General features: G+C 40.1%; 1 protein-coding gene across 3 annotated transcripts in view; it reads left to right on the top strand.

Moving 5' to 3' along the window:
- The window catches only part of gas7b (growth arrest-specific 7b), a 76,494-nt gene that overhangs the window by 44,279 nt on the left and 13,434 nt on the right, over window positions 1-18,781 (top strand). For all 3 annotated transcript variants that reach the window (XR_014875547.1, XR_014875546.1, XM_085169332.1), the window contains exons 6-11: window positions 2,766-2,855; window positions 5,413-5,528; window positions 5,746-5,820; window positions 11,389-11,467; window positions 16,975-17,103; window positions 17,614-17,737. Coding sequence is in view for 1 of the 3 variants with exons in the window: in XM_085169332.1 (XP_085025458.1) it covers window positions 2,766-2,855; window positions 5,413-5,528; window positions 5,746-5,820; window positions 11,389-11,467; window positions 16,975-17,103; window positions 17,614-17,737 (613 nt within the window). In the remaining 2 variants the exon portion in view is untranslated. The remainder of the gene's footprint in view (window positions 1-2,765; window positions 2,856-5,412; window positions 5,529-5,745; window positions 5,821-11,388; window positions 11,468-16,974; window positions 17,104-17,613; window positions 17,738-18,781) is intronic.

Raw genomic sequence — 18,781 nt, 5'->3', positions numbered from 1 at the left:
TTGCTGGATTGTAAAAAATCAAAACAAAGCAGTGCACACTGATTGTAAGCCTTATCACTGATACGGTAGTATTCAGTGACATGATAACACCAAACACCAACCAATCCAGCTAATGACATGTTGTAACTCCAAAAGAACGTACGTTAGAAAACTAACAGATTATTGTGCTAATTACTGGACATGCCGTAACTTGTTCACTTATATTAAAGCAGATAAACACACGGTCGTCCATGTGTGACGCAGCACAGGGAAAGCCAGCAACAATGCTGACAGAGAATCCAAGCTGCGCACTAAACAGCCAGGCAGTGATGCAATCAACAGCTTAATCTTAACTTTACCGTCTGCAGCATCTTGAAAAACTGTGTTCTTGAACACTTTCTGATGTATTTTGCCCCAAATCCTTTTAAGCTGTGAGCGCTGTGAGTATGACCATTCAACCAGTGAAATTTGCCCCCTTAATGATGCTGGCAACTTTTCCGTCTTTGGCTTGTGGCGATTACTCGATTGGGATCCATTGATGGCTTCTTGTAAACGTAGTGGAGTTTTTAGAAGAACTTTAATCCTATGAACATGCTACAAGCAAGTACTTATCTTTACACATTGTTACTAAACCACAATATTCAAAGAAAAGACACAGTTTGACTTCTTCAATCGTTTCTAGAAAAGAAAGATTTATTAAATCTAAAATCGTACTTGTTATTAATCTCTGGCTCTTGTCTACAACATGTCTGTTATCCTGTCTTCCTTCTCTCACCCCTACCGGTCGCAGCAGATGGCCCCGCCCCTCCCTGAGCCTGGTTCTGCCGGAGGTCTCTTCCTGTTAAAAGGGAGTTTTTCCTTCCCACTGTCGCCAAAGTGCTTGCTCATAGAGGGTCATATGATTGTTGGGTTTTTCTCTGTATGTATTATTGTAGCGTCTGGGTGCTGGTTTAGCTCAGTGCGTTGAGCAGCTGAGAGCGGACGGGTTCAAGTCTGGTCCACGCCCCTTTGCCGCATGTCTTCCCCTGCTTTCCTGTCCTTTCTTCACTGAGTCCATCAAATAAAGCTGAAAAAGGCCTTGAGGCGACTGTTGTTGTGATTTGAGGCTGTATAAATTGAACTGAATTAAAAGTCAATCTGAAAGTTTATGAACTAAGTAAAACTTTAACATTTTGGAGTTGAGGTTTTCACATGTTGCATCATATTTTTGGTAACTTTACTTCTAGCTTTAAGACAACACCTTCAGAATTCTATAATTAGGTGGAGCTATGTGTCTATGTGCCATCACGCTGCTTCAAAATGTGAAGAAATCCCAATCTGTGCCCACTGTGAGTGTTAAACTCAGACTAGATACTGCTGGGAGGAGGGGTAAGTTGTTAGGGTCACCAAAGGTCAGGAAAGAAAGTGCTGGAAGCAGTGCCTCTATATATGTGTGTGTGCGTGTGTGTGTGTGTGTGTGTGTGTGTGTGTGTGTGTGTGTGTGTGTGTCTGAATTCAAACAAACTAAGCCTTTCATTGGATACTTAGTTGGAAGTCTCTTTGCCCTCATCTTCACCAAAGGAAAAGCAGGGGTCAGTTTAAAGCCCTGGTAGCTTTCAACCTCTGGACCTCCACAGCGATTAAATAGGAAGCCATTACTTCAAACAAATTATAAGCTTCATAAGCCAAGAAAAGGTTGAATTAGAGGCCCCTTTCTTCTAACTCATAGCATGTCAGAATATTGGCTCTGGAAAAGACATCAGCACAACCATATTTGTTGAATTCCCCTGAAAGGCGTGGCTTTGGTATTAGACCAGGGTGCCACTGAAGTTTGTTAAATAGCAACTGTGCATCATCGCTGCAGGCTGATTACCTCCTGAGGTTAATGGGAATGTGAGAGAACGCTCCTGTTGTTTGCTCTGAAGTGAAAACTTGTGTCTTTATGTATGTCTTCACTGTGGAGACGTGTCTACTTTTTTCTGGGCTCCGTCTTTTCTGCTTCTTTTCTTGTGAGGATAAGTTGGCTTGACAGCAAGTGAGTCTGCAGAGCGAAGTGTAGATTTTCATGGCAAAGCAACGTTTTTGTTCTGCTAAACCTAGAAGCGATGAATTGTCAAAGCAGCTCTGAGATCTGAGAATCTATTATACTGTGTGAGTTCACTCCTGAAAGCGGTGAGGTTACCTGTGGTTGTCTGCTACCTTTCCACACTAGTGGAAAAGTTTGGAAAAAAACAAACAAAAAGAGCAAAGAGTAGTAGAGCATCATCAGTTGTGTGCAGTCCCTCTGCTTATGAGTGCTTCACAGCGGGGAGACTTGAAGCCAACAAACTCAAGAACACTGCTGCTGACAATTTGCGACGCCGCGATAATTAAAGGCAATCTTCCGGAATCCATCCCACTGATTGCTCTGAAACCAGAGCAGAGCAGAGAGTGTCGGGCTGTAGAGCAGAACAATGTATCCTCAAAAAAGCTAAGAACCACAATGGCGCTGTGTTGACAATGCTGTCCCTGAGGACAGCGAGCGCTGAAAAAAAGTAAACGAACAATGTCAGCTTGACTGTAAATGTTTGGGCTTTTTTCACATCGGCATCTTCTCATAGCTGCACGGATGAGAGAGGGTTGCCAGAGCAACAGAGCACGCGCTACCTTGAATAGCAGTGCAGGTGTATGTGTGAGAGAGTGCGCGTGCACGTGTGAACTGCCTGTCAACACAAGGAGCAATAACAGGTGTGTGAAATCAAAGTTATTCGTCATGATCCCATAAACTGCCCCGTTAAACTGCGCTCGCTCCCCCCTCTCTCCTGCAGATCAACTGTGTGACGTTCCCGTCACCCGCCTGCATGCCCGAGCAACAGCTACTGAAACCCAGTGAATGGAGCTACTGTGACTACTTCTGGGTAAGTTTACCTGAGAAGTAACTATTTTCTATAGATCAAGTCCAGAACCTTTAAAAACACAATCTTTTCATGATTTTAGTTTTTATATAGAAAGATTTGCAGTTGACCATCCTTACGTGTCCATGTTATGAGAAACAACACTGGATCCTCTTCATTTTGCATCGTGATTTCATATTTTTGTCATCCTGGCCCAACTGCACGCTGAGAATCAGTATTGGCTTTAATAACATCCAAGACACAGCGCAGCAGGAAAACGCATTACATGTAACTGGCTGGAGCACAGTGAGGCCAGCTGGCCTCAGCTGCTCTGTTTGGACATCTCCTTCCCCTGCAGTGTAATTTCTACCAGGTGCAGTTTGTGTGGTAACACACTGTAATCACAAACACAGGTGACAATGCAGTAGAAAGAAAGAGAGAGTGGAGGAAGTGGATGGGAGAGTCCAGGAACGTCTGGTTTTCTGTAAAATGTGCGGTTCCCAAAATTCAGGATTATCTGTTCTCTGAGCTCCGATGTCAGTTTGTCATGTATGGTGTAGCTCCCAGTCTACTGACTGCTTTCTGCAATTAAAGCTGTACGCACTGTCCAGTGTTTAAGTGATTTCTAACAGGCTTCAGAAGAAGTTAAGAGACTTTAGACACAGTTTTAAATATAGCCTGTATATAAAAAAGGTACAACTCAGCACCACTTCATTGAAATAGCTACTGCAATATCGTGCGTTGTCGTGACCAACACTGAAGATGTAGTCCTGCTATCCTGTTGACTGTCTAGCCATCGCAGTCTTAGCTAGCATCGTCTGCTTGCTGTCTAGCTCACTATCAAATGTCATCTTATTATGTCCTCCATTAAAACTCTAAAACGTTAAGAAACACAGTCCTAATCAAGTGTTTTCAATCCAATATCAATTTCATTTTTAAAGCGCTCAATCTTTTAGTTCAAGGCGCTTCATACTGTAGGGTAAAGACCCTGCAATAATACAGAGAATACCCCAACAGTCAGACAAATCCTCATGAGAAAGCACTTGGCGACAGTATTCTAGGGTTTTACTGTTGGGGTAGTCACCGAAGACAACTTCAAACCTCAAAAGGTTCGTGTCAATCGAAAAAACAGGGTGAATGGATGGATTGGTCATCCCATGGATGCTGGGCATCGGAAATATTTATGTACTGTATCTGCTAAGGCAGCGGTCCCCAACCCCCGGGCCTCGGACCGGTACCGGTCCGTGAGTCGTTTGGTGCCGGGCCGCGAGAGTTGAGGCTCAGGTGTGAAATGTATAGTTTTCAGGGTTTTTATCGGTTTTCAGCGTTATTTTGTTATCGTTTTTATCGGTTACTCGGTTTTCCTTGGTCTTTTCACGTGTGTTATGAATAAATTTTCTTTTTTTCGGTACCGGTACTAGTTTTATTTTGTTGTATTTATCTGCGACACCTTAAAGGCCGGTCCGTGAAAATATTGTCGGGCATAAACCGGTCCGTGGCGCAAAAAAGGTTGGAGACCGCTGAGCTAAGGTAAGCTTTAAGGTTCTTAGTGCCAGCGCACTTTTAGAAGCATGTTACATGTCGTCCCTCTCTACACTTTTCATGTCGTTGTAACCAATGATTAAGAAAAACATGACTTGCATTTTAAGGTGCTATTTGCTGCAGTGAGTGAAGTGCTCACCCCAAGATGAGATAGCATACAGTGGATATGTGACATTAGAGCAACATAGTACAGCTGGAGGAAGTGAAACCAAGATAGGAAGCTGAAAGCTGTTAAAATACTCTCTGCTAAAAAACTTGGTGCTTGGAAGGTAATATCCAACTAGTTTAGGAAACACATGCTGTTTGCAGAAAACAGCTGGTGCGAGCTCTGATAAAGCATTGTAGCAACAGCAATGCCATCGATATGGTAACGAAATTGGTGGTCGGAGACAAAAGTACAATCAGAATTATTGTGACTGTGTGCAATGAATTAGAGTTGCTCAGAGTGATACAGCAGTAATAAAACTAAGTCAGCCTGTTATCTGTTTGCTACCAGTTAGTGACTGAATAACAATCTGTTTGTGATAATATTGCAAGAAATTGTGAAAAATCATTAATTTGCATTATATGCATGATATTAATCATGCATATAATGATCATATTAATCATGCATATAATCATCATATTCATCATAATATTACATTGTTGTTTTGATGGTCACTGCAACTATTTGCAACTGGTTGCCAATCACCAGCAACTCATTTTACTAAGTCGCAAGACGGCTTTTTGCTCTGATGTGACAGAGCCATGAATAAGTGAGCAGAAAGAAGCTAAAATGTCTTTTGAAGGTGAAATTTTTCGCAGAAAGATTGAAGAATGAGGACGATGGTGGCAGAATAGCGCTAATCAAAAAGGGCTCTACAGTTTTCAGTGAAGCCACCTGATTCAGTTTCCTCTGGTGGCATCTCTTTGAGGGAGCATGCAGCATGTTGTTTATTTTACTTAGCAACTTTGTTGAGGTCTAATGTTCACGTGTGCGTTGCTAAGCGTTTGTTTATTCACTGCATTTCTCGTGTGTTCGCCTTGTTTATCTCGTTAGGCTGATAAGAAGGATCCCCAGGGCAACGGCTGCATTACAGGATTTGAGGTTTTGCTGCAGAAACAGCTGAAGGGGAAACAGATGCAGAAAGAGATGGCCGAGTTCATTCGAGAACGGTATCTGCTACGTTCACTTTTTTACTGTTTCGTTTTGTTCACACTTCGTCCTCGGGTTACTGTGACAACCATACAATTGTCATTAAAAACAAACCATTTCTCCTTTTTTTATGCTTGCTCTTTCATGTACATCAGTGCATTGCACAATAAAGGAAATGAACATGGAAACATTGTTGCGTACATGCCGTGTGGTAATCACCCTCTACTTCCTTCTCAGGATAAAGATAGAAGAGGAGTACGCTAAGAATCTCTCCAAGCTCTCACAGATCCCTCTAGCAAGCCAGGAAGAAGGGTGAGTGGCTGTGAAGAAGAAAGACACACAACCTGCCCCATCACAGAGCACCCTGTCACACATGTGTGCATGGATCAATATATTAAAAAAAAAGCCGCATGTCAACATTTGAAAAGCACTGTGCCAGGCTTCTCACTTTGAAGCTGCTTTAGAGTTGTGCAGGTTGTAAGTACCGCGTTTATGCTCCCTCCTTAACAGTGTATTCTGTAATTTTATTGCACAATAGAGGGTACATCTCTTTAAGATATTTCAGCTTTAAACATTAGAGCTGGTTTAAATTAAGTAATTTACAATGACAGTGAACTTTGCTGATAATTTATCCCCTACATATATTACATGTAGGATACAATAAACATAAAGTTATTCCAGGTTTAGGTAACAAGCTTATACACCTACTTACTCTTAGCTCATGTGCTACGTGTCTGATCAGGTAACTGTCACATCAAAATTGCAGAGTGTTTAAAACTATACAAATGTGAATTTTATTTCTTAGAAATCAACTTGTCCCTTATAATTATTTTCACCTATTTTATACTTTTGTACTAAGTTTCCACAATCGAGCTTTAAAGTCTGCCATGAGTGATATTGCTAGGTGTAAATTGCCGAATTAGTCGGCCAATTAGACAATCCAGCAGACAGCTCCTCAGTGAGCAAGCCAATCAAGTAGCCAATCACGCGAGACATCCCGGTGTGAGCTGGAGTCTGGAGGCCCTGTCAGTGAACCTGTGAAGCAATAAGACCATCCTGTAAAACCACTGCATGCTTTGATCTCCATCCTGCAACACATTCCAGCTATTAAAGGAAAGCACAGGAGAGGAGACACAGACGCATGCGAAGAGAGGGGGTGTGTTAGGAGATTGAAGGGGAGAGGGGAGGGGAAGGTGTGAAGCCCTGCTGGGGGAAAGAGAGTTTCCAGCCACTCCTCTTTTATCCTGTTTGACAACACACAGGATATCATGCTGAGGTGAGAGCAGCTCTTTGTCTGATTCACCGAGGGCACACAGGAACATGTATGTGAATCTCTTAACCTCAGCCTTTAATAGAAGCTCAGGGGTCAACGCAAGTTAAACGGCTGATTATTTGATGTTCACACTATCTAAATACGGATGAAGCACAATTCTTATTCAAATTATGATACATGTGGCCATGATGAAAGATTGTAGTGGCAATATAGGGCAGCAGAATCCTCAGCTAATAAGAAACTAATCACACAAACAAGGAATTTGTTGTGTTGCAAAAAGACAGTGGTGCAGAGAAAGACTATAAATTATACTTCTACTTTATACAAATACTTAGGAATAATTAGCATTGCAGCTAATTCATAAAATTATCCTAAAATATAATGTTAAATAATACTATTTTACAGTTCATGTATTGTTTTTGTAAAGTTTGATTTGGTTTTTAGGCACTAAAACTAAGCAGAACTGCTCTTCTAAGATGGTTTACAATAACTTGCAGTTTCCTACTTTGCCAGTGATGTAACTTTGATTTTTTGTAACTTTTCTTGCCTAATCTCAGTGTAAGTCGTTCATGTGGTGCACCTACAGTATAAAACAAGTCTTTGGCTTGAAAACAACGTGGAAGTGCCTCTAACTTGGATTCCTATTAATGGCCACCAGATGGCGAGACATCTGGTTCCTAAAAGACTTCCAGTCCTAAAGAGTTCTGGGAGAAAATGGCCCGCAGACTTTAAAACTTTATGATGTCAGTCACTCACTTTGAGTCGTACTGAATAAAGCATTGTTCATGTTGCTAATTTCAGTCATTCAAGGTTTTAGAAAAGAAGATTACACAAGAAACACTCAGTGGCGTATGACTTGTGATTGACAGTGAGTGTGATAAGTAATAAGTGTGCGCCATCTTTTTTGTTTGTTAGATCTGGTTTGAAAACACCAAGATGATGATGCCAAAAAAATGCTTGAGGCTTCAAAACAGGAATTTAATAATTCATAAAAAGTTTTATTTAGAAAAAAAGTGACTTTAAAACTTGCTGGCAGAATACCTGTACAAGAGTTGTGCCTTTCTTTAAATATTACAGGCAAAAACAAATCACTCAGATTAATACATGAATGTGTGTTGTTGCTGATTTGGTTGCTAATGTTAGCTACCATTAGCTAGCTAACATTCTAGCTAACTTTCAGATTCTTCTAGACTTGAGCTAGCATATTTTGAATTCAGCAAAAATAACATAGGCTGAAAAATATTGGACACTTTATTTGACATTATTATCATTTCTATCAGACAAAGAAAGAAACTGTACACGGATGTAAGGGGGTTTAGCTACACTTACCCTCCCTTTCAGTGTTTTCATGCATATAAGACAACCCCTCTTCATGCTAGGATGGTAACAGAGTGGGATGGAATTGTCCCATATAGAATCCAGATTATGCCAGCCAGCTCAGTCTGCCCACACCCACAAAAGTGCAACACAATGCTTTCATTATGCCGTCCCTAAGGCTGGCTCTGTTGTCACACAGGACAATCACTGTTTTGTTGGTCGGTTCCTACCATCCGACCAGCCGCAGCCCAGAACCAGCCATCTATTTATTCCTGAATTTGCCATTTGTTTGGTGGGGATGTGAGGCATGTGACCATTTTTTTATATTACCAATACTGTACTATGCTGAATGAGGAAGTGCATGGCAGATTAATTTTCCCTGAGATGCAGCATTTTGTTGCCAAGTGACTGTCACTTGGGAATGCAAGATTGTAGGCACATGACACATATAATTTATTGAATGTGAAGAATGTTTGAAGTGGTGCAGCTTTTCCAGTTTGGAATCATAATATCCAGATTCCTCTTAGTTCAAGGTTTGTCTTTCATCTGATGTCTTTTTAAGGTGGAAAGATACTGCATCTGTATGAGCTGTCAATCTGGTCTATATTGAGCAAAGAATAATAAAATAGCCTTCATGCGTGTAGAAAAGGAGTGTTTTCAAGCTTATTTTTCTACCCACAAACAAAAAAATTGATTTATTAGGTGAAAAAGTTGTATTTCGATTCAATCATTTAAGTCAGTTTTTAAGCACGCATGCCAAACATATAATGGCTCTAGATTTTTGAATGTGAGAATTTGCTGCTTTACTTAAACTCATGTTACAGTCAGCTGAACAATAGAATAGAATAGAATAGCCCTTTATTGTCATTGTATATGTACAACGAAATAAGGATTTTATGACTTGAGCAAAATATAAATAAATAAATATCTTAAAATAAAACAGAAGATTGCTAGAAAGGGAATAGAGATATAAACAACAAAGGTTTCAAACTTAAAGAAAGGGATGAGGAAGGAAATGTCGTCAGCGCATTGGTCAGACCTCAAGGATATACAGATTACATTTCAGTGAGTACCACTGAATGTAAACAGAAGTGTTGCTTATTTATAGGAAGATTCTGTCGGTGGTGCTGTTTTCTTTGTTCAGCCATGGTGGCTGACTCTTTTAATGCTGACATCTATCTTCATTTCAGCCATACCTTTGTTACTGAGGCGTCAAACATAAACACATCTGCTTTCAGTCTTTAAAGACAACGATGTCATTGTTATGATAAAAGGGTCGTTTTCTGTAGTTCCCAATGTAAAGTGTGTGTGAACTCCGATAGTTAAGGTTAGACTTTTCAGAAGACACCGACACATTCACACAGTTTCTACTAGAGGTGGGAATCACCATACATCCCACAATACGATATTATCACAATACTTAACGCACGATACGATATTATTGCAATTTTTTAAAATATTTTTTGATATTCAGATTCTGTACATAAAGGTAAACTTTATGTACAGAATCTGACAAACTGAACGGTTTGTATTACAGTCTAGTCCAACTTAACTGAACGCAACCATCTGGTACAATTATAGCTATTCTGAACTATGCAGTTTATGAAAACTATGCAGCCCCTTCAGCAACTGAAGAATTTGAAAGTAAATTAAAACCAAATATAATTTTACATTAAATAAAAAAGTTTTAAACTTAATTAAAATAAAACATGTCTTAAATTCAAATAAGTAAACTGTCATGTTTATTGCTGCCATAAAAAAAGTTAAACACATTTGGACAGTTAAGGGATGTCAGGATTCTTGCTCAGAAAAAGGATCAACATGCTCCAAAGTCAGAGTATGTTCCAGTCCACAAAAACTTTTTTTGTAACAAAATATTGATTTCTGCTGTCCCTGTATCGATACATTATTAGCAAACAAAATATCACGATACTACACAGTATCGATTTTTTTCCCCCACCCCTAGTTTCTACTGTGTACTGGTTGGGCAAATCGACTTGTTAAAACCAATAAGTGTAGAAAACATGTGTTAACGTGGGTTAACACATGCTGTTTTTATTTGCCAGTGACCGCTCAATTTAGATGTATGTCTCCCCATTCATTTAGATAGAAGCTTTAAAATAGCTCTCCAAATAAGGCCCTGGAGATATTATCAAGATGGTTGTCAAGTTGCATGACTTGTGTCTAGCAGGACTTTTCGAGAACTTTAAAAGCAGGAAACTGAAATGTTGTCTTGGTGTCACAGGGTGAGAGGCTGGGTATAACCTGGACACACTAGAATCAACAATTAACCCAACACCCGGTGGTGCATCAGTTTTTTATGCCGTTAATTTTTTATGATGAGCCGATATTACTATCTGTCAGGCAAATCATTTCATAATTAAAAAAGCAAAGAAGAGGAGGGAGAAACAAGAATGAACTTATTAAGCATTTAATAGGCACAAACCTTCACCTGAAGAAAGGTGCACAGCTTATTCCGCAACCTGATTGGACGACACTGATGATTTCGTGTAACTTATAGAAATCATGCTCGCTGATTGCCGTTAGGTAGCTTTTGTGGTATCTAAGCTTTAAAATGATCTCTATGATTTGAAAAGCTCGCAATGGTTTAGATGGCGTCGAACTGGAGGTACCCGAATTTGCTCCGACAGCGTTTGGAATGTTCTGGATGTCAGTGTGAGGGAATTCCACAGGTCTTCCACTCAGAGCGGCGCTTTGAAGTGACCCGCTGACCCGCGAAGACCTCCAGTCCTGGACTTAAAGCCGTGTGTCTGTGACTGTCTGCCTAAGCGAGTGATTGTTTTACAGCCTTCATGATCTTTTTGCCATAAACCATTCTGTCTAAGAATGCAAATATATATCTGCACTATTAAAAAGACAAGTTGCGTGTGAAGATAATGTAATGTGCATCATCTCGTCTTCAAAACAAGCCTTCTGAGTTCTACTGCCCCCAGCTGCGTTGAGAAAGCTGCCCTCGAAGCTGAGAGAATAAGTGGAGCCATATCTCATGTCCCATACATCCTAATCATCTGTTGAACTGGCGGTGGACCTCAGCTCAGCTCTGTAGATTTACTGGTTACTTGTGCTTCTGTGAACTTTTGCACTGACTACTCATGAGCCTCAACTCTGCGTGTGTGTGTGGGATTCATCCTGCTCCCTCGGCTCCGTCTTACCCCCCATTTTCTCTGACAGCTTCCATGCCCACCCTATGAGTCTTTATAAAAGTGTGTGTGGTCTTTTATTGTGTAATATATTAACCACTCACACTCTCCCTCCTTATCTGCTCTCAGTACTCTGGGGGAGGCTTGGGCCCAGCTGAAGAAGAGCCTGGCAGACGAAGCAGAAGTTCACCTAAAGTTCTCCTCGAAGGTAATTCATCAAACTCTGTCGGATACGGTTAATAAGATATGACACCAAATATTAACTAAACATATTTTTCATAGTATTCTGACTGCCTGATTATTCGCCACAGCCGTGCCTGTCTATCTCTTAAAGCACAAAAGGGCATACAATAGATGCAGACAGGAAAAGCTTAGCAACAATGTGGCAACCAGAGACCACGGAATGTCTCAATAACAGGCAAAACTACCAGTGGCAACATGAAGTGGGTGGATACCAATACACACAAAGCTAGCATGGCTATATTATACAAGATATGTCCAGTGTTTGTTTTGTTTACAAAATACTGAATGGCTGATTCCTCCCCCGCACACCACAGACATAGTTTAGACCAAACCAGGCCTGGCTTTAAGAGGCAACATTGTTTTCTTTGGCCAGGTTACATTCACAATAACAGCTTAAAGTTAGTCATGGTGAAAAAGAAAGAAAGGACACCCTAACCTGGTTTTAGCAGGTCTTAAAATTAGATTATATGCAAAGTGAGATTAACATGACATATTGCACCGTGCCATTATTTATTTAACACAAACTGAGAAAATGGAACATGAAAGTACGTGGTGACAACATATTTTGACTTTTATACTGATATAAAAGTAAATACATGCACAAAATGAGCTTGCTGTTTTTTGTTTTATTTGTGTTTCTCTTATCAGACTGATTAAAACAAACAAACAGTTAGTGCCTTCCACTCTGGACAGGAATCAGTTTGTCTCTGCTATTCAATTCAACTTTATTTATACAGCGCCAGATCACAACAACAGTCGCCCCAAGGCTCTTTATATTCTAAGGTAGACCCTAGAATAATACATACAGAGAAAAACCCAACAATCATGTGACCCCCTATGAGCAAGCACCTTGCCGACAGTGGGAAGGAAAAACTCCCTTTTAACAGGAAGAAACCTCCGGCAGAACCAGGCTCAGGGAGGGGCGGGGCCATCTGTCGCGACCAGTTGAGGAGAGAGAAGGAAGACAGGATATTCTGATTGAATGCGACCTAGCTTTATAATACGTTATTTGCGTTGCATCACATTTGTAAAAAAACACAACATTTTTACAGTTTTCATTCATTTGAGATCGCACGTTTATGAGAATGCACAAACAAAGGTCTAAATGAAGCTTTCTTCACTTTTTGTTTTGTTTTTTTAACCGACTTTGTTTAGCCAAAATTCAGTTCGCTTCTTCAGTCTGATGCGTTAACAACCAGCCACTCAGTTTATCCACAGCTGTTTGGAAACTACAGAGTACTGGTGTGAACGCTTCTGCTGAGCTTTCTGTTAAAGCCCATTAATTCCTCTTTTCCCCATGCTTCACAGTAGGTGAAGCCTGGGGGTGGAAACATCATGCTATGGGGCTGTTTTTCTGCCAAGGGGACAGGACGACTGATCCGTGTTAAGGACAGAATGAATGGGGCCAAGTATCGTGAGATTTTGAGCCAAAACCTCCTTCCATCAGTGAGAACTTTGAAGATGAAACGAGGCTGGGTCTTCCAACATGACAGTGATCCAAAACACACCGCCCGGGCAACAAAGGAGTGGCTCCGTAAGAAGCATTTGAAAGTCCTGGAGTGGCCTAGCCAGTCTCCAGACCTCAACCCCATAGAAAATCTGTGGCGGGAGTTGAAAGTCCGTGTTGCTCGGCGACAGCCCCAAAACATCACTGCTCTTGAGAAGATCTGCATGGAGGAATGGGCCAAAATACCAGCTACTGTGTGTGCAAACCTGGTAAAGACCTATAGTAAACGTTTGACCTCTGTTATTGCCAACAAAGGTTATGTTACAAAGTATTGAGTTGTATTTTTGTTATTGACCAAATACTTATTTTCCACCCTGATTTACGAATAAATTCTTTACAAATCCTACCATGTGAATTCATGGATTTTTTTTTCACATTCTGTCTCTCACAGTTGAAGTGTACCTCTGGTGCAAATTACTGACCTCTGTCATCATTTTAAGTGGGGGAACTTGCACAATCGGTGGCTGACTAAATACTTTTTTGCCCCACTGTAAACCTACACTGAAAATAGGTTTAGCTTAGATAAAAGCCATAAGATGTGATCTAACCCAGTTAACTTTTTAACGTAACCTTCAGGGACCCTGAACAGTGATAAATGTGACTGTGGCCCTGTGATTTGAACAAAGAGACTTCCTGCATCTCCCTGTGAGCGTCTCTTATTCATAGAGCCAAGGCTCTTATTTCACCTTACAGTTACTGAATAAACTGGGAGATGTTTTATCAGGTGGACTAATGTTTCCAGTTGTTTAACCTCTTTGAGCCTTATGATGAAGAGGTCACACTGTATTTTATTGGCTGATCACTCCGGACGGTTGCTGCTGCTTGGTTTTACAGTAGGTCCATATTGGCTGCGGGTACTGCAGCCTACAGCACACGTGACTCACTAGGCAGACAGACTGCCTTCTAATGCAGTGACATAGAGTAAAGGGCTTCCTGATGGCTCTGTGGGCTGAAGCACATGTGTGTGACACAGAGGCTTTGACTCAACATTTTATTTATTGATTTATTATAAAATTATTTTTAATCGCGATTTCCCCTCAAGCAGAAAGGCCGCGGGAACCGGTAGCAGATGATTTATGAGCGAGGCATCTTCTGTCTTAAGAACTCAGTAATGCTCTCAAAGTCTTCAAAGGGCCAGCTAGCGCTCTTCATTTTCAGGTCGTTTTCGATGTTTGATGTCGAAGGAAAGAGGGGGAGACAAAAGACAGAGGCCAGGATTCCAGCTGGAGCGATGGAGGAAATGGAATCGGTGATGTTATCCTCCAGGGATGCACAGATGTGCGGCACTTTTCCAGGTTCTTGGAGGAGAAGGAAGGGTTTAAGTGGAAATGAATTTTGAATGACGGTGTGATTGCAGGAAGAAGCTGCACATCTCATTCATCACTGACAGCTGGGACAGGACGCCACATTGCATATTACCAGTGACGGGCCTGCTGCTGGCATTCAAAAATAATATGGCCTTATCAGAAACTTGGATCTGGAAGATGTGCTGTTAACTTTAAAAGCCACTTTACCAATAAAGGATCAAGCAAAACAAGAAGCAAATGAATGATAACAACTGAGATTCTGGTTTTTGCTTGGCTCCTTCATATCAAACATTTGTGATCTAAAATAGCTCAGTGTCAGAAGATGATAACATGATATATGGAATGCAACCAGAGCGAATGGAGCTAATTAAGGTTCTGGATAATTAAATCTGATAAACAGAGAGGTGATTAAAGGGTGTCCCTTTGTGATTAATCACTAGCATTACTGTAATCTAAACTCTATAAACCTGAGTTGCTCTTGAAGAAGAAGTCATTTTATTGAAACTTCTCTTAATGTGCATTAACAGTCGCTGTATTTGTTATTCGGTGCATAAATCTGCCTGACACATTTGTTTTCCCCTTCAGCTACCAGAATTCTGAAACCAATCAAAGTACCACATGGTTTTGAGTAGTGAACACTAAGTCACGAAGTGCTAAATGAGACCAAACTTAGCTCCATTTTTTTATCAGTGTTAGGACATACAACGGACCTGAGTGGCTTAATGACTTTTCTATGTGTTATTTTGTAAATATGGTCATGTTAAAAAAAAAAGGACATGTAAAAACAACCTCAAATGACATATTACACTATCCTTATTCATTTAAGAGCAACTAAGTATAAATGCAGAAGCAGATGGTGTGAAATTGAATTGAATTGAAATTTATTTCAGTCAACAACAACAACAACAACAACAACAGATTATAATTTTACATAAAAGTACTCAAACAGTAACCGAAAAAGGAATAGGCTGAAGCCTTATGGCTTATACTTATCCTATCCCTTACCCCCATAGAAATAATCAAATCCTTAACCAAGAAAATAAATAGCATAGCATGGTGTGAAATGTTAAGTGCATCATGTGATTCAGTAGCTTAAATAAAGTGAAGTAAGCCTTTTCTGTTTGACTTTATGAGTCTCTCACATCATTGTGGAGGAACTTTAGCCCACTTTTATTTGAACCGTTGCTTTAGCTTATTGAGGTTTGTGTCCACTCCCGGGAGACTTTCTCCTTCTGTGAATAATCTTCCTCACTTACATTTTCTGTGGTTTGTTGTTGATTCAACAAACCAAAGTCTAGGAATGCTAAACTGCTTTTGACTAGCCAACAGTGCAAATATTTGGCTAATTAGCCACTAGCAAAACTTTTGGCTAATGTCTGTGCCGCTCACCTTTTTATCTCAAAGAAAAAAATATTCAGAAATTTTGGAACTGTAAGTTAAAGGAAGCATAATCAATAATGAATCAATTCTGTCATAGCAGGAAAGCTGCAGTCAGTATTTCTCCTGCTTGCTATTTATTCCTGCTGTCTGCTGTCTATGTTATTACGGCACTGTTGGTGTAGAGCAGGGGTGGGCAATCTCAGTCCACGTGGGCCGGTGTCCCTGCAGGTTTTAGATCTCACCTTGGGTCAACACACCTGAATCACATGATTAGTTCGTTACCAGGCCTCTGGAGAACTTCAGGACATAATGGCTGTATCCCATTTCAGGGTCTGCAGCCTTAAAGTACGCAGCCTCAACGATCCTCAAGGGCCGCGTACTCAAAGACCGCTAAGGCCGGAAGTGCGAGGCTTGTGAAATGGGACGGTCTAGCCTCCGTCGCGCTGCCCAGGTTGCCTAGCAACCATGATACTGACAGCTGGAAACGTTTCATACAGCTTTGTTTGACAGAAATGAAGGAGAAAATCTTTTGTTCATTTGTTTGTTTCTACATGAGCTTTGATCATTCTCTGTAAGATTAAGCTCAGCTATTGAACGGCGTATATTTTAAAGTAAAGGCTGTAAAACCAAGTTAGTACAAACGTCACTAATGTCACATAACTTTGCCGACATGTGGCCAACAGTAATGTTTTAATGTTCTTAGTTATTAAACATTTGCACATAAATAAGTGACATAATATTCAGTACTTACTTTTCACAGTTTACTCTTCGGCCACTCCGCTTCTTCGTCTGCGGCAAAATTATCCACACCGAGCGCTGCACTATGAATTGTGGGATATGTTGGGCCACGAAGTCTACATTGCCACAGCCTTAAAATTCAGGCAAATGAAGGACGCATTTGAGGGCCGCATTTCGAGCAGCCTTCGAATTGGGACAGCCTTCGGCGCGCCACTGTGACGTAATCTGCCTTAAAATGCGGCCTTTAAGGCTGCAGACCTTGAATTGGGATACAGCCGTTGAGGAGCTAATTTAGCCATTTAAATCAGCTGTGTTGGTTCGAGAACACATCTAAAACCTGCAGGGACACCGGCCCTCGTGGACTGAGATTGCCCACCCCTGGTGTAGAGCATTGTACATGTACAATGACAATAAAGGGCTATTTTTCTATTATAGCAATGGCCAGTCATGTTTTACTGACAAACGCTTGTCTAGCTTTTCATCATTTTTTTTCTGCTCAGAAAAAATCAGTATTCAGTATGTGTTGTTTTCTTTGAGCAGCTCCAGAGTGAAGTGGAGAAGCCCTTCCTGACCTTCAGGGAAAACTTTAAGAAGGACATGAAGAGGCTCGACCACCACATCGCCGACCTACGGAAGCAGATGGTTGGCCGCTATGCAGCTGTGGAGAAGGTATCCAAACTCATACAAATATAAGAACTCATGTACGTTATATAATTTCATATGGCAGTATAAACTATTTAGGGAATCATCTCACTGCTGATTATAATTCCACATTTCTTCTATAAGCAGATGGTTGTTTCTCATCTGTTGGATATTTTGTCTTTGTTTAAATATACAATAGAAAGCAACTGGGTAAAGCTCGTCTAACATCATCTGTCAGTGTCTTTATGATCAGCGATCATGCTGAGAAAGGACTCAACAGTTTCTCTCAAATAAAGTAATCTGATGGGCGACTGAGCATTTAAAGCAGGACTGCAAAGCTTTAACACTGAATGATGCATGAATGGTGCAGACAGCATTATCATTGTGGTGAATTGAAGAAGACTGTAACATTATTTTATCGTGTTAGCCTGATGTTGCACATTGTTTAAAGGAAAACGTTTGCTGCCTGAAGCTCAGCCAGAAATTCAGATTGTTTTGTGAAAGCAAGTCTTTACTTCAGACTCTTATCTCTGGCAGGCTCGTAAAGCTCTGTCTGACAGGCAGAAAGAGTTGGAGCTAAAGACGCAGCAGCTGGAGATCAAACTCAGCAACAAGATTGAAGAAGACATCAAAAAAGCCCGCAGGAAATCCACACAAGCAGGTCAGAGCATGGGGCAAAGGTCAAACCATGGGTCTTTATAGGGTCACACTTTCACTGAGGTATTTGTTGTTTACTCTGTACCCTCTCATGTGGCTGTGAAACATTCACCGTTGGTCGCTGTTTCCCGACTTTAATAATACTGCATGTAAATTCTAAATTTCTAGGTTTAAAATTATGTCATTTAAACAAATCTGTCAAAATGTTCTAAGAGCCACTATGACTGTATGTGCACAACATCTGTTTTCAAACTAAACTTACTTCAGCAGAAATTTACTGGATAAGAAAATGGATCCAAACCAGTGCTAAAAGACTTTGTTGAGTCTTCTCAACTTCCTATTTTACACGGATGTTATGTTATACATACATATATATACATATATACATATGTATACATATGTATATATATATATACATATGTATACATATGTATATATATGTATACATATATATACATATGTATACATATGTATATATATGTATACATATGTATACATATATATACATATGTATACATATGTATATATATGTATACATATGTATACATATATATACATATATGTATACATATGTATATATATGTATATATATGTATATATACATATGTATATATATATATATACATATGTATATATATGTGTATATATATGTATGTATAACATAACCCCAAAATATATTTCATCATCACATCAGCGGTAGTTTGTGGTGGTGCTATCCTCAGTTAATCTAAAAGAATAAATTACACCGACAGCAGGACTCACACAGTTTGACAAATGCAGGTCGGCTTGTCATTGTGTGCGAATGTGAACATACATTTAAATTCTGTTCATATCAGTAAATTAATCACGTCAGCCACGAGTTCTGACATATCTGAATGTAAATAAACATTCTGTCAACATTTCATATCTTCTTCCGCTGTGAATATATTTATCTTTGGCACAGAAGTTTCTTTCATGATTAATTTCAGTCCTCTCCCATTCCTTAGTTAGCAGCATCTTTTGCATAATTATTATTTCCTAAAAATGTAACTATGAGACCCTCCAGTGC

This window comes from Neolamprologus multifasciatus, chromosome 8, assembly GCF_963576455.1.
Source record: "Neolamprologus multifasciatus chromosome 8, fNeoMul1.2, whole genome shotgun sequence".
NCBI classification, from domain to species: domain Eukaryota; kingdom Metazoa; phylum Chordata; class Actinopteri; order Cichliformes; family Cichlidae; genus Neolamprologus; species Neolamprologus multifasciatus.
This window is presented reverse-complemented; position numbering and strand designations above follow the sequence as displayed.